This window comes from Diaphorina citri, unplaced genomic scaffold (genome assembly GCF_000475195.1).
Source record: "Diaphorina citri unplaced genomic scaffold, Diaci psyllid genome assembly version 1.1 scaffold2244, whole genome shotgun sequence".
Classification (NCBI taxonomy): Eukaryota; Metazoa; Arthropoda; class Insecta; order Hemiptera; family Psyllidae; genus Diaphorina; species Diaphorina citri.
The window spans coordinates 1-16,474 of NW_007379669.1; the positions used below are offsets into that span (position 1 = coordinate 1).

Sequence of the window (16,474 nt, forward strand, 5' to 3'; positions counted from 1 at the left end):
AAGATTTTGTGTTCGTCTGCGAAAACGTCATTTTCACTCCCTTTGATTAACGAAACTGACTTTGGTTTCAGGACCGAACAAAAACTTGGGAACCAAATCGAGTACACCTCGGAGGCTGCATTTCTTCGAGACAACCAGAACCGATTTACTCGACTGGTTTCGAGATTGTCCCGTGTGTATCGACAATGGAAATGGTAAAGATCGGCAATCGGGATTTGTCGGGATCGTTCGGTATCGTGGTTGGTAGAATTCGGTAATAAACACGAACTGCAAGTGTAACTTTCGTTGTCTCTGAGAAGCCATCCTTTTAATCTAATTACGAGTAACTTCTTACTATTTTCTACCTTTCAAATTCCCTGGGATTTCAACCATAGTAACCTCACCCAGTCTGAATGCATGGGACCGGGAAAAGCCAACATCACTTGTTTGCCCAAGACGTTTACCACAACATTACCATTATCAATATAATATATCAACCAAAAGCACTGATCCACTCTACGTATACGTATGCTAGTGCTGCTGACTTTGTGGGTGATTTAATGATTTTCCAAGGTGTCGGATTTTTCAAACGGTGATCTTCAAGGCCTGCCACTCACTATCAGGTAGACCTGACACCTGATGAGCACACACACTATCAGGTAGACCTGACAATGACAACGCCTGAAAAAGTCCGTCTGTCAAGTCTACTGATGAACAAACACACTAACAGGTAGACCTAATCAGGTGTACCTGTCGTCAGGTCTACCTGACAGTGTGTGGCTGGCCTAAGATATGCCACGATCTCTACCTCAAATTTTCCCTTTGCAGGCAGTTTCTACCGTCAACGGATGTCAGAGCTAGAGTGTGAAGCCATGAATATCTCCAAGCCCTTGTTCGACAAAACCTACATCCTTAAGGAGTTGGGCGACAAACTGGCGCCTTCTGGAAGGCCCCAGTCGAGACCTTTGTACCTGACTGGATATCGATTCCTGAGCGACCCGCGAAACATCGACATGATTGTCAAGTTTTTCGACATTGAAGTCGACAAAGATGGTTTGTTATATTGTTATTGTTTTTCGTATAAATTGTAGTAGTAGTACATATAATAGAGGGTTTTTGCAATCAGAATTAGCGTCCGTTAACTGAACTTTTTAACGTTAATTGAATTCTGCACATGCGCAGACACGAGTTTTTGTCAAATTACGTTAAAAAGTTCGCTCATCGGGACACTAATTTTGGTTGCAAAAAGTCTCTATTTACTTTCCGTGTTCGTGAGATAGGCATGACACCTATCTATTAAAGATTCTAGTCACTATCACTAGTCTCTCTTCTCTTTCAGGATATGACCTTGGCAGTTACAGTTCCCTCTGTCAAACCTCTTCAAAAAAAATACATTTTGATTTCCAGGTAACGAGCTGCCCCTTCACCAGAAACTAAACAAGAAGCTATTCGCTGGTGGGTTCGTTATGGTGAACAACACGCAGAGAAGGCTGAAGCCACTGTTCGTAAGCGAAACATACCTGTGGGAGTACCAGGGTACTTTACCTGTAGTCGTACTCAACTTTAACAATTTCAAGGGTGAGTTATCTCCAATACGTACCTAAAGCTGTGTGCACACATAGTCGACCTCGTCCATCGACGTCGACTGAATTCTGGCAAAGTTTGCAAACTTAAGAAAAGTCTTTATGGTTTGAAACAAGCCCCCAAGAATTGGAACACAAAGTTCTCAAATTTTCTTACATCTATTGATTTCACTAACACAGATGATGACCCGTGTGTTTATTACAATAAGGAGAGATCCATTATAATCACTCTATTTGTAGATGATGGATTAATTGTAGCAGAGGACCAAACAGAAATGGTCAAAGTTCTTAAACTGTTGCAAGAAAAATTTGAAGTTACATACAATGAATGTGGAGACTCATTTACTTATCTTGGAATGGACATCAAGAAAAATGGAAAGCATATATCTATAACACAAGAGAAGTATGTTGATAAATTACTGAAAGAATTCAAACTGGAAAACATAAATACTGTTAATACTCCTATGGAACCAGGTTTTTTGACAAATAAGGAAAATTTTGTCAATGACAAACCCCTTGAAAAGAATAATAACTATCGTGAAATGGTTGGTAGTTTACTTTACTTATCAACAATATCAAGACCTGACATAGCCTTCGCAGTGAACTATTTAAGTAGGTTCAATGCAAACCCCATGAGAAGTCACATGAAAGCAGTTAAACGTGTCTTTCAATATCTCAAAGGATCAAAATCACAAGGAATCAATTACAATGGAGAATCAGAGTTAACAGCCTATTCAGACTCAGACTTTGGAGGAGACCCTGTAAGTAAATGTTCAACTACTGGTGTATTAATTATGCGTGGAGGACCAATTTTGTGGTTTGCTCAGAAACAGCGTTTAGTTGTTACATCTACCGCAGAGGCTGAATATAGAGCTGCTGTATCAAGCATTGTGGTTCGAAAACGTGAAGAAAATGGCCTAATAGATTCGTTTTCGTCCTCTTTTCACGAGAAAACGGCTCAACCGGTTTTGATGAAATTTTTTGTGGTTGTTAAGAAGAGTACTCGGGGTAACATAGGCTACTTAAAATTGTCACATTCCATCCTGATTTAAAACGGACTTGAACTCAGAATACTAGAGTCGGAGGAGCCAACAACTCTTTACATAGACAATCAATCTGCTATCCACATGCTGAAAGGTTCTAAAGAAGGTAAAATAAGCAAAGGCAAAAAGCATATAGAAATTTCAAAGAAATTTATTCAGCATCATATCGATAAAACTGTAAACTTATCTCATATAATTTCCTCTGAGCAATTAGCTGATATATTTACCAAGCCATTGACTAGAAAACTATTTGAAGAGTGGTAAAACTGTAAACTTATCTCATATAATTTCCTCTGAGCAATTAGCTGATATATTTACCAAGCCTTTGACTAGAAAACTATTTGAAGAGATAAGAGACAAAATAATGACAAAGTAGAATTTACTAGGATAGGTTTTAATCCTTGTACAACTGTATTTGAAGAGATAAGAGACAAAATAATGACAAAGTAGAATTTACTAGGATAGGTTTTAATCCTTGTACAACTGTCTAAATTTTTTTATTGAAATTTAAAATTATTTTCAATGTTTTTTTTTTTTCCTTAATTCAATAGGTACCTACTTTAAAAGTTTTTTTTTTTGTTTAAAAAAGGGAAAGAAAAATTGTCTTACTGGTGGTACCTACATAGGTATTATTATCCATCGGGATCGGTTTGAAGTGTGGTAAACGCAGCTTGTTAAATAAAAAGAAAACCTCACTTCGACACTGATCATTATTCATGATACGCCACTGTTAAGGCGCTTTACCTTCTGACAACACTGTCTTACTGGTGGATTCAGTAGGTAATTATGTACCAAATTATTTCTTAATCTTTGGTTTTATTTTTATTGTTAATTGTATACCAGTGCCGAAGTTGAGTTTTAGGAGGAGTGTTAAATAAAAAGAAAACCTCACTTCGACACTGATCATTATTCATGATACGCCACTGTTGAGGCGCTTTACCTTCTGACAACACTGTAACAAAAATATGAGAGGTTACCTTTTTTTTCTCGAGTTTTTAAAGGGATGCAGTATAGTATACTATACAGCATCCCTTTCGAACTCCTCTTCCTATGATCACATCTACTGGTGGTATACTCCGAAGTAAATAATAAAGAACTGTAACAAAAAGTACAACGAATGACACACAAGTAAAACATAAGGAACACCATATTACGCAATATTCACAACACGAATCGCAACTGTCGCCACCCTCCAGGTAGCACCATTTGAGACAGAATTCCGCGGCAGAATCCGTACAGCCGTCACGAGTCACGACAGAAGCACATGTTCTTGCAGTTCTCGAAATCATCCTCGTCACACATCGGGTAGTCCCGGACGAAAATATCTGTAGTAGACATGGTTGCGGTTCTTGTTTGGTTTTTTGGCTTATACTTTGTTGTTAAAATGTCACAGGGACCCCACAGTCGTTTGTGGTTGACAAAGATGATTGATTACTATTTTACTACTGCAGGAGCGAGGACTTTTTTTCTTTGTGTTAAAATCCGCTAGGTGACTGAGCGCATACTTTGTTGTTAAAATGTCACAGGGACCCCACAGTCGTTTGCGGTTGACAAAGATGATTGATTACTATTTTACTACTGCAGGAGCGAGGACTTTTTTTCTTTGTGTTAAAATCCGCTAGGTGACTGAGCGAAGTGAATTCTAAGTTTTAACTACTCGATTTGCCATTCATCCTGCTCGAATGAGACCAAAAAGTCCCTTTACCCCAGCAGTCTAAACAAGGTCTCGTGTTTGTTCGTCTGCATGTTTGTTTGTTTTTCTGCGATAGTAGGAAGAAATGAAATTTACAAAAGAAAAGAAAGAAAACAAGGTCTCGTGTTTGTTCGTCTGCATGTTTGTTTGTTTTTCTGCGATAGTAGGAAGAAATGAAATTTACAAAAGAAAAGAAAGAAAGAAAGAGAGAATGAAAATTGAAACTAAAAATAAAGATAAGAATTAAAAAAAGAAAGTAAAAAAAAAAATACCCTCACAAGTACCTACCTAATACCTATTTCAAGATAAAGACAAGAAAGTAATAGCTGTAGTCATAAAAGGAAAGTAGGTAAGGATACTTCTTAGGTAGGTAGGTATAAATAAAAATAAGGACTTTTTACATTGAAACACAAAGTAATAAGCGAGTCATAAAAGGAAAGTAGGTAAGGATACATCTTAGGTAGGTAGGTAGGTAGGTATAGGTAGGTAGGTAGGTAGGTATAAAAATAAGGACTTTTTACATTGAAACACAAAGTAATAAGCAACCGGTCCATTTTCTCGGCTTTCGAAACCCGAAAAAAAGTCGTAAAGAAATTAATTGACGTATAAGAACGCTTTATCTTTCCACAGTCCAAGAGAGAGAGAGAGAGAGAGAGAGAGAGAGAAGGAGAAAGAGAGAGAAGGAGAAAGAGAGAGAGCCATAATCTTAATTTAATGTCTTTGGAAGTTAATAAGTTTGTAATCACACTAGACTCAAGACTATAAAGGTCTCGCTATAACTTAGGGGCATTTGCCAAAATGAAATCGAGATCCCTTCATTTCCGGTCATTAAAAGGAGCGGTTCGGGGTCTTAAAAGAAATTGTGCACCCTAATAAAAATAAAAAAAAGATCATTATTACAAACAAAGTGTGTAAGTGCCAATTTATTAATGGTCTATTCATTTTACCTTATCTTAGATACCTACCCACCCCGCCACCATCATAATGAGTACTGGGTACCCATACCTAGATTGATGTGTACCAGGTACTAGCTACCTATACTGAGTTCTAAACACACTCATGAAAAAGATAAAATCTTGAAAATCTAGATTAGAACAATCTAAACACACTCATGAAAAAGATAAAAACTTGAAAATGTAGATTAGAACAATCGAAACACACTCATGAAAAAGATAAAAACTTGAAAATGTAGATTAGAACAATCTAAACACACTCATGAAAAAGATAAAAACTTGAAAATGTAGATTAGAACAATCTTGGTGTTGTTTTTTATTTGGCACCTACCTAGTACAAGAGCAGGTATAAGTTCACTTTTGTCCGCCATTACTCAACTTTTATTCGCGTACCCCCAGGGGTATTCCTACCCCCGGTTGAGAACCGCTGACCTAAGGTAATGCCTCCTCCTTCCGATGAGAAGGCATATTACTGAAAGCAGTTCAGACTGTTTGTTCTACAGAGTTCTAGCAGTGGTATGAGAATTCCCATGTTCATGTCAATATTGTAATGATTCGGTGCTTATGCCAATGATTTCAAGACACTGATAAAATGATTGGCCCAAGTACCAAGGGCCAGTTGTCAAGTCTACCCGAGGTGAAAGGCCATGGAGCAACACCTACAACTGAACGCACGAAATGAGTTTCGAGTTAGGTGTTTTGTCTGTTTGTTCCACCATAACTTCGTACACAAAAAACGCACTCTGAGGCTTAGGCCTGCCATTCACTATCAGGTAGACCTGACAGACACACCTGATCAATTCCGCCTGTCAGGTCTACCTGATACCTGATGAGCGCACACACACCATCAGGCAGACCTGATCAGGTATACCTGTCAGGTCTAAATGATAGTGAGTGGCTGGCCCTATAGTAATGAATTTTTCATTTGACTTTTTTTTTGCCACTGGCCCCCTTTTCACAACACCTACTAGGTATTGTCCTTAATGAGCATGCCACAATAATATTACTACTCTAGCTAGTGTCATACTCGAGTTTAAAAGTACCTACCGGTGTGTTTTGCTCGTCTTATAATTATACTATCGATTTACTTGATTGTTGTAACCGATTATTTTAATGTGAGTGTAGGAGGAAAACGGAAAAAATCTCTACTGCGCTATTATTATAAAAAAAATTGAGTAACTTTTTGAGAAATAACGTCAGAATACAATTTAAAAGTAATGGAAAGCAGTTTCAGATTTCATCATGAGTAAGTAAACAAAATAACAATAAAGACACCCCAAGTACTCTAAAGCCGGAGTGGGACCGGGAAAAGCCAGCAGCACCACTACCAAATAAAGACAGCCCAAGTACTCTAAAGCCGGAGGTTCTAGGCCCTATTTTCATACACAAAAAACCCACTCTGAGGCTTAGGTGTAAGGGCAACAGCCCCAGAATATGAGTTAAGGCCCCATATAAGCATTTTTTGGGAACCACGTGAGTATAAACAATGTTTTATTTGAAATCATTACCAGGTTTTTACCAGGTAAAAGCTGGATGTATACCTGACAGTGGTACACAGTCTGATTAAAAAATAATACAACCATAATAATTAACACACACTTGTTTTTTTTTTTTTTTAATGAAATACAAATAAATAAATGTAAATGCCGTTTCTTTGTGTTATTATGTCACAACTTTGGTGCTCACTGCAGCATTGTAGGATATTTCCAATATCTCAATAATCCTAAAAATCTAATGTTTACCTACCATGCTGGCACCGGTCGCTATGCGCATTTATATGTCATAGCTACTCATTTTCCTCACGAGGCTGAGTGGTTTTTATTAACAAATTAACAACATAAGACAATTAAGTCCCTACCAATAGACAGAGTTAAGTCCCTGTAATAATGACCCTATTTCTTTCTTTCAATGTTGCGAAAAAAAGGTTCAAAAGGTCATTAAAATAAAGCCGCCCAAGTATTTTAATTATACTTTAAACACACATCAAAGGCGACCTTTGTTTTACAACATTGTTAGGTAGGTAGTCTTTACTGTCCCATTCTTTTATAGCTGAAGGGAATTGTAGAACTCGCTCAGAAGTAGGGACCCCCAGAGACCCGATGGGACCCGAAGTGACCCGAAGTTTATTGAGATTTAAGTCCAAGTAGTGCTTTATTTACATATTTTAAACTGTCAGCTTAGAACAAGTTATCCTATAAGGTACCTATACATGTTAGTCTAGGTGCTAACGGTTTAATAGAGCACGTCTTTATTGGTTTCAAAAGGGAATTATTCCAAGGTCTTTAGAAGGTAGCGTGCCTCCCCTGTAAGCGTTAAGTCACCGGTGCGATTCCGATTCCCGCCCGAAATGATCTGTGCCCTAAAAAGATAAAGTTCGTTCTCGGCTTCTCAGAACGACTGGCTTTCCTCTCTTCTACTTTGTGACAATAAGACCACCGTTGTTACAATTCGCTGGTTCCTATGAAACCTCTTCAAACTTTTTCTGAAGGACAACTTGCATGATGCTTAAACGTCAGCTACTGCCCCTTTGGATGACGAGAGTAAGCGACATTGTAGCCAGCCTAGTTAGCTTAGTTGGTAGTGCGTCTGCCTTGTAAGCGCTAGGCCGCGGGTACAATTCCCGCCCGGGGCGGATTTTATCCTGATGGGATAATGTTCGTTCTCGGAACGGCTGGCTTTCTCCTATCCTGTCTTCCTTCTCAACAGATAGGGTTCGCTCTCGGATTGGAGCGGACGACTTTCTTCTACTCTGTCTTCCTCATTAATCCATTAGTACAAAAAGTACTTCTTTGAAAATTGGGTGTTTTTGTCACTAAAGGGCATAACTCAGGCGAAATATACCGATTTTTAAAAAACAGAATGACTCCTTTTTGCGCTGAGTGATGTCAAGATTTTGTGTTCGTCTGCGAAAACGTCATTTTCACTCCCTTTGATTAACGAAACTGACTTTGGTTTCAGGACCGAACAAAAACTTGGCGAAATTGTTTCTCCACAGTTCGGTTTCAATTTATTTTCATAGATAAAAAAAAAAAAAACTTCGTCCAACATCTTTCCAAAGGGCAAAGTGCTCTTGATGTTCGAGCAATTGAATCTTTGGATGGCCAAAAGGGCATCAATTTCTTCACAGTGGGTTTCTCCACAGTTCGGTTTCAATTTATTTTCATAGATAAAAAAAAACTTCGTACAACATCTTTCCAAAGGGCAAAGTGCTCTTGATGTTCGAGCAATTGAATCTTTGGATGGCCAAAAGGGCATCAATTTCTTCACAGTGGGCTCTTTGAGAGGACCACTGCACAGTGTTCGGTCGTCAAAGGATGCTAGGATACTCATACTCAAGTCATCAAGCATCTCAAATTCAGATCATTTCAAATCCAACACCCATAAATCACATTTTATTCACAACAAAGTCCCGGCGATCCTCAAGGACTCCTTTTCGTCACGAAATCTACCGCCCCGCTAAACTAAATCTACATCCAGGTTCTGGTCATTAAATGCACAGCTTTTTGGTTTGCGAAACCTAGATCCAGGGCCGGGGAGAGAACTTTCGGGTACAAGGGTTTGTTCTAAGAACGACTATGCTAACTAACGTTCTAAGAACGACAGGGTATTCCGGGCTGAGCTCTTTTTACTCTACTTGCGGGAAATATTTACCATTTACAAACGATTCTACAGTTTTTACGTGATGTGTTCAAAAGTAGGTAGAATAGAGTAGGTAGGTATTATGGCATATTTTTGCACTCAACTTTCCTGGAATACAAATACCTTGACCTGTAAAGGCATGTCTTCGGTTGCTGTTGTTTTTGTTATTGTTACCACTACTAGTACTTAGTGCAGACGCTTGTGCTGGATGGTCAAGGATCATTCCTCAATTCCTGATGTCATGCACTCCTCCTCCTTCTTAACGGCCCTGTCCGACCTAGGACCCAAAAACAAAACCGCAAAACCGACTGTCACTCCTTTTCTCACCCTCCATATAATGAAGTGCCGGCACCCCATAATGTCTATTTTATATGTTTTGCATGTGGTTGACTGTTCCACTTATTAGGACCTAATTTCTACATATTATATCATCTTTTTCATGTGGTTTACTATGCCACTTTGTTCTACTGTGCTATAGCTATTATCCATACTTTGTCAATCGGGATTTGTCGGGATCGTTCGGTATCGTGGTTGGTAGAATTCGGTAATAAACACGAACTGCAAGTGTAACTTTCGTTGTCTCTGAGAAGCCATCCTTTTAATCTAATTACGAGTAACTTCTTACTATTTTCTACCTTTCAAATTCCCTGGGATTTCAACCATAGTAACCTCACCCAGTCTGAATGCATGGGACCGGGAAAAGCCAACATCACTTGTTTGCCCAAGACGTTTACCACAACATTACCATTATCAATATAATATATCAACCAAAAGCACTGATCCACTCTACGTATACGTATGCTAGTGCTGCTGACTTTGTGGGTGATTTAATGATTTTCCAAGGTGTCGGATTTTTCAAACGGTGATCTTCAAGGCCTGCCACTCACTATCAGGTAGACCTGACACCTGATGAGCACACACACTATCAGGTAGACCTGACAATGACAACGCCTGAAAAAGTCCGTCTGTCAAGTCTACTGATGAACAAACACACTAACAGGTAGACCTAATCAGGTGTACCTGTCGTCAGGTCTACCTGACAGTGTGTGGCTGGCCTAAGATATGCCACGATCTCTACCTCAAATTTTCCCTTTGCAGGCAGTTTCTACCGTCAACGGATGTCAGAGCTAGAGTGTGAAGCCATGAATATCTCCAAGCCCTTGTTCGACAAAACCTACATCCTTAAGGAGTTGGGCGACAAACTGGCGCCTTCTGGAAGGCCCCAGTCGAGACCTTTGTACCTGACTGGATATCGATTCCTGAGCGACCCGCGAAACATCGACATGATTGTCAAGTTTTTCGACATTGAAGTCGACAAAGATGGTTTGTTATACTGTTATTGTTTTTCGTATAAATTGTAGTAGTAGTAGTACATACAATAATAGAGGGTTTTTGCAATCAGAATTAGGGTCCCGTTAACTGAACTTTTTAACGTTAATTGAATTCTGCACATGCGCAGACACGAGTTTTTGTCAAATTACGTTAAAAAGTTCGCTCATCTTGTTATTGTTTTTCGTATAAATTGTAGTAGTAGTACATATAATAGAGGGTTTTTGCAATCAGAATTAGCGTCCGTTAACTGAACTTTTTAACGTTAATTGAATTCTGCACATGCGCAGACACGAGTTTTTGTCAAATTACGTTAAAAAGTTCGCTCATCGGGACACTAATTTTGGTTGCAAAAAGTCTCTATTTACTTTCCGTGTTCGTAAGATAGGCATGACACCTATCTATTAAAGATCTAGTGTTCTAGTCACTATCACTAGTCTCTCTTCGCTTTCAGGATATGACCTTAGCAGTTACAGTTCCCTCTGTCAAACCTCTTCAAAAAAAAATCCATTTTGATTTCCAGGTAACGAGCTGCCCCTTCACCAGAAACTAAACAAGAAGCTATTCGCTGGTGGGTTCGTTATGGTGAACAACACGCAGAGAAGGCTGAAGCCACTGTTCGTAAGCGAAACATACCTGTGGGAGTACCAGGGTACTTTACCTGTAGTCGTACTCAACTTTAACAATTTCAAGGGTGAGTTATCTTCAATACGTACCTAAAGCTGTGTGCACACATAGTCGACCTCGTCCATCGACGTCGACTGACTACCTCGACAACATAGATTCACCTAGGTATTTACCTAATCGACGCTCGATCGACTATGTATGGACGGTCAAACTTTTTTGACTTGGCGGGGCGGAGTGCTACCGCGCTCCTTAATACAGCAATATGTCTCGTAACTTTCGTATGATGTCCAGTAAGATTTCAGTTCAGTTACCCAGTTGGTCCAAATCAATTTAATTTGAACACCTATTGCAGCTGTCTGAAGTTAATTTTTTCCCACTGAACTGGAATGTTCTGTGTCCAGTTGTCTTCACGGGGACGGGGCAAGTAGACTAGGGATTTCTAACTTCCATGTGTACGCGGGCCACATGAGATAGGCATGACACCTATCTATTAAAGATTCTAGTCACTATCACTAGTCTCTCTTCTCTTTCAGGATATGACCTTGGCAGTTACAGTTCCCTCTGTCAAACCTCTTCAAAAAAAATACATTTTGATTTCCAGGTAACGAGCTGCCCCTTCACCAGAAACTAAACAAGAAGCTATTCGCTGGTGGGTTCGTTATGGTGAACAACACGCAGAGAAGGCTGAAGCCACTGTTCGTAAGCGAAACATACCTGTGGGAGTACCAGGGTACTTTACCTGTAGTCGTACTCAACTTTAACAATTTCAAGGGTGAGTTATCTCCAATACGTACCTAAAGCTGTGTGCACACATAGTCGACCTCGTCCATCGACGTCGACTGACTACCTCGACAACATAGATTCACCTAGGTATTTACCTAATCGACGGTCGATCGACTATGTATGGACGGTCAAACTTTTTTGACTTGGCGGGGCGGAGCGCTACCGCGCTCCTTAATACAGCAATATGTCTCGTAACTTTCGTATGATGTCCAGTAAGATTTCAGTTACCGAGTTGGTCCAAATCAATTTAATTTGAACACCTATTGGAGCTGTCTGAAGTTAATTTCATCCTAGTAAACTGGAATGTTCTGTGTCCAGTTGTCTTCACGGGGACGGGGCAAGTAGACTAGGGATTTCTAACTTCCATGTGTACGCGGGCCACATGCCACATTGGCAGGAACTTCGCGGGTCACATACACAGGGGAATAGTGGCCAGTATCCAGGATTTTCTTGAGGGGATGGGGCATGGATGCTCCATTTTCGAAGTCCACACCATAATAAAAGAGCAAAAATCAAGACCCTAAAAGCTTCGTGGGCAAAAAAAGAAAAAAAAAAAAATGGTTTAGCGTTCCACATGTGGCCCGCGTGCCGCTGTGGTTGGAAATCGCTTGACTACACAAATGTTTAGACTACGAGAGTAAAGGGATTTTTCAGTCCTAGGTAGTATAAACAAGGTATGTATATTCTATTCTAATTCTACTCCCCTTCTCCTCCAGGTACCACATACGAAGCGATTCGCCAGGAGATCGCCATCGAAATCCGCAAGATCTTCGTCAAGTACGCCTATCTATTTCAGCGCCACACGTTGAGTAAACGGGCCCAGAACAACTATGAAATTTACTCGAGTGGTGACGTCACACATGATGAGTTGTACAACGCCATCTTGTTCATCATGAGATCTATACATAAGAAGTGAGTATTTGGGTAATGATTCAGCAGCCACGACAATGAAAAAGAAAGCTCCTTTTTAAGCGACCTTGAAAAAGAAAGCTACCTATAATAACACTGGTCACTGCTCAAATTGAGAAAGCTCCTTATTGTGTTTAATCTAACCCTATAATATCACTGGTCACTGCTCAAACTTGGGTAATTATTCAGCAGCCACGACAATGAAAAAGAAAGCTTCTTTTGTGTTCCTAAACCTATAATATCACTGGTCACTGCACAAATTGAGAAAGCTCCTTTTTGTGTTCCTAACCCTATAATAACACTGGTCACTGCTCAAATTGAGAAAGCTCCTATTTGTGTTTAGCCTAACCCTATAATAATACTAGTCACTGCTCATTTGTGACAGCTCCCTTTTGTAGCAATTTTCCATTGATGTCACTTCTGAACAAGCAGCTACCAGTGTTTTTTTTTTTTTTTTTTTTTTTTTTTTTTTTTTTTCCTAACCCTATAATAATACTAGTCACTGCTCATTTGTGACAGCTCCCTTTTGTAGCAGTTTTCCATTGATGTGACTTCTGAACAAGTAGCTACCAGTGTTTTTTTTTTGTTCCTCGTTGTCCCGAAATCGAAGAAAGAGAGGAGGACAGGATAGAAGAAAGCCAGCCGTTCCAAGAACGAATATTATCTGTTTAGGATGAAGGCTAAACTCCAAGCTAACTAGGCCAGCTTAAAGTCTTTTAGTCGGTTCCTCAGTTTATGCAAGGTTTTGAAAGGTTTGTCTTCTGTATAATTACGTCACGTCATGTCCTTTGCAAAGTGTGAACTATAAAGTGCAAAGTTTTTTTATGGATCTTGATTGCGGTTCGTTTCAGATATCGACGTCAGATCATCTTTATTCTCAATGACGGGGAAGACTCCATCATTGTCAACTACAAAGCTTCCATCAACTATTTGATCAGCGACAGTTTCGCCAACCTGAAACTACAACTTCTGCACAAGTAAGTCATCAGAAAGAAGTTTTATAGAGGGAAATGTAACTGCTAAGGTTTTATCGTCCCGAAAGCGAAGAGAGAAGGAAGACAGGATTGGAGAAAGCCAGCCGTTCCGGTAACGAATATTATCCGTTCAGGATAAAATCCGCTCCAGGCGGAAGTCGAACCCTTGACCTAGCGCTTACAAGGCAGACCGACCAGGCTGGCCTTCACCCTTTTTTTCCCTTTGCAAAGTGTGAACTATTAAGTGCAAAGTTTTTTATGGATCTTGATTGCGGTTCGTTTTAGATATCGACGTCAGATCATCTTTATTCTCAATGACGGGGAAGACTCCATCATTGTCAACTACAAATCTTCCATCAACTATTTGATCAGCGACAGTTTCGCCAACCTGAAACTACAACTTCTGCACAAGTAAGTCATCAGAAAGAAGTTTTATAGAGGGAATTGTGACTGCTAAGGTTTTATCGTCCCGAAAGCGAAGAGAGAAGGAAGACAGGTTTGGAGAAAGCCAGCCGTTCCGGTAACGAATATTATCCGTTCAGGATAAAATCCACTCCAGGCGGAAGTCGAACCCTTGACCTAGCGCTTACAAGGCAGACCGACCAGGCTGGCCTTCACCCTCTTTATCAAGACACTAGTAGCAATAGCTCTTTAATAGATGGGTATATCGACCTCTGTGGTACTTTCGCCATTTTTCAACTCAACAGGCAATTTACCTGTAGTCGTACTCAACTTTAACAATTTCAAGGGTGAGTTATCTCCAATACGTACCTAAAGCTGTGTGCACACATAGTCGACCTCGTCCATCGACGTCGACTGACTACCTCGACAACATAGATTCACCTAGGTCAGTCTTTATCATTAGGTATCAGGCCGTCGATATGTTGTCGAGGCAGTGTGGACGGTTCAGTCGACGGCCGGTCGACTATGTGTGGACACACCTTAAGGAACAAGGAGCTGATGATAAGTTGTTGGGTTTTTCTTCTTCTTCTCCTCCTTCTTCTTTTTCTTCTTCTTCTCCTCCTTCTTTTTCTTCTTCTTCTTCTCACCGAGTTGTTTGTTTGTTCACAGTACCTCAGTCGTTCGATAATCAAACTGAACAGGGCGGAGAGAGCAAAGTTGGTCATTAGGTATCAGGCCGTCGACCGACATCGATCGATATGTTGTCGAGGCGTGTGGACGGTTCAGTCGACGGCCGGTCGACTATGTGTGGACACACCTTAAGAAACAAAAGGAGCTGATGATAAGTTGCTGGGTTTTTCTTCTTCTTCTCCTCCTTCCTTTTTCTTTTTCTTCGTCTTCTTTTTCTTCTTCTTCTCACCGAGTTGTTTGTTTGTTCACAGTACCTCAGTCGTTCGATAATCAAACTGAACAGGGCGGAGAGAGCAAAGTTCAAGGTCAAAAAAGAATACAGTCATAAGAGAGAAAAAGGGTTCAACCTTTTCGCTCCTGACAGGGACGAATTCGGCCTGCACGACTGGAATAATTTGTACTAACTTGAGGTAGTTCATAACCTCACCTAGTGGACGTTGTCTTGTCGCGCTAGGGGATGTTAAACAGAGAGTAGACTAATGTCTAGTTGTGGGACAACAAACACGAAGGAGAACAGCTAACCCTAACCAGCCTAGCTAGCTGGCAGCTCTTCAAAGCGTTCTCTCTGCTTTTAAAGAATAAACACGCTAAAGCAGAGACCTCCAAAACCCCTGGATCCAACAAAAACGGGCTTGAAACTCGCAGGTTGATTCATTTTGTACAAAAGTGTCATGACTCACGAATTATTATTTTATTACGTACATTATTTCACTATTTAGTTTATATAATATATACCTATTTACTTGTACATTTCATTATCTATTTTAAATTGTATTCAATGCAAAGGGGGGAACCAATAAATTTATTTAAAAAAATCAACAAAGATTTCTTGTCTTCTTCTCATAACTACCTATGTAGGTTTAGCTAATTTTAGATTCCTTGATCCCTCTAAGTCCTCAGTAACTTTAGTTCATTTTAACATAAAGTTCTGCCGCAGCGCGCAAGTAAACGTGTACGCCCATTAACATCCTGTAGAATATGAAGTAGAGAGAGAGAGAGAGAGAGAGAGAGAGAGAGAGAGAGAGAGAGAGAGAGAGAGGGAATGATGGGGCAGCGTAATGGTAATAAATAAAGTAATTAAATAATTAATTTAAAAAGCTTACTTGTGCAAAACACAGCTAAAAACGCTCTCTCTCCCTTTCCCTCTCCCTGGAACACCCCCCCCCCCCCCTTTTTTTTTTTTTTTTTTTTTTTTTTTTTTTTTTTTTTTTTTTTTTTTTTTTTTTTTTTTTTGCGACCCAGCAAAAATTGGTGTTCTTCAACATCGAAAAATGGAAAATTTAATAGGGCATAACTCCGGCCCTGGTTGACGGATCAAGCTCAAACTTGCACTAGTGTACTACGTTTTTTAAGTACCAGATGATATTATGATGTGCCACAAATAGGGAGTTCTCATTTGAGATTTTAAAGTTGACCCCCCTGGGGGGGCCCTCTAAAATTTTGAGTACCTCCCAAAATTCTTTATCACAATCGAGGGCTGAGTGCAAAATTTTAACTGCCCAGGGTGAATAGTAAAAAAGTTAAAAGGGTGACCTGGGACTTTATGAACACCGTGTATGTTCCACATTGGTTCAGTGGTAACGGGGGCACGGTTCCATCGACAAAAATTTGTACTCGTTTTTCGATTGCAAATATTTGAACGGGTTACTTTCTGGTGTTCTCGTGTTGACCCAGCACCTAAATGGGAAGTATTGTGTCTCTTCTTGCCCATCTGATGAGAGGCATACTACGGGATGGGCATGCTACGACACAGGCCACAAGCGTCTAATGTAGCAGTTGTTCCATTGCTACGAAATAAAAACGGCGGTGGAACACTCATCTTTTTTTTTTTTAAAAAAAAAGGTCTTTCATGACGGAAGATTTAGTCTCC

General features: G+C 39.9%; 2 protein-coding genes across 2 annotated transcripts; both read left to right on the top strand.

The window, feature by feature from the left end:
- Positions 1-71: 71 nt before the first annotated feature.
- LOC108253589 lies at positions 72-1,583 on the top strand (the record flags this gene model as incomplete). Its single annotated transcript, XM_026830317.1, is given in 3 exon segments — positions 72-194; positions 808-1,032; positions 1,387-1,583. Coding segments are annotated over 3 exon segments (545 nt in total), but the record flags the coding sequence as incomplete, so codon positions are not given.
- A 4,260-nt stretch (positions 1,584-5,843) lies between these two features.
- On the top strand, positions 5,844-13,526 carry LOC103518550. Its single transcript, XM_026830316.1, has 6 exons — positions 5,844-5,922; positions 9,989-10,213; positions 10,743-10,931; positions 11,448-11,618; positions 12,346-12,541; positions 13,390-13,526. The coding sequence occupies exons 1-6, from the start codon at positions 5,844-5,846 to the stop codon at positions 13,517-13,519; spliced, it is 990 nt and encodes a 329-aa protein (XP_026686117.1). The 3' UTR covers positions 13,520-13,526.
- Positions 13,527-16,474: the final 2,948 nt, after the last annotated feature.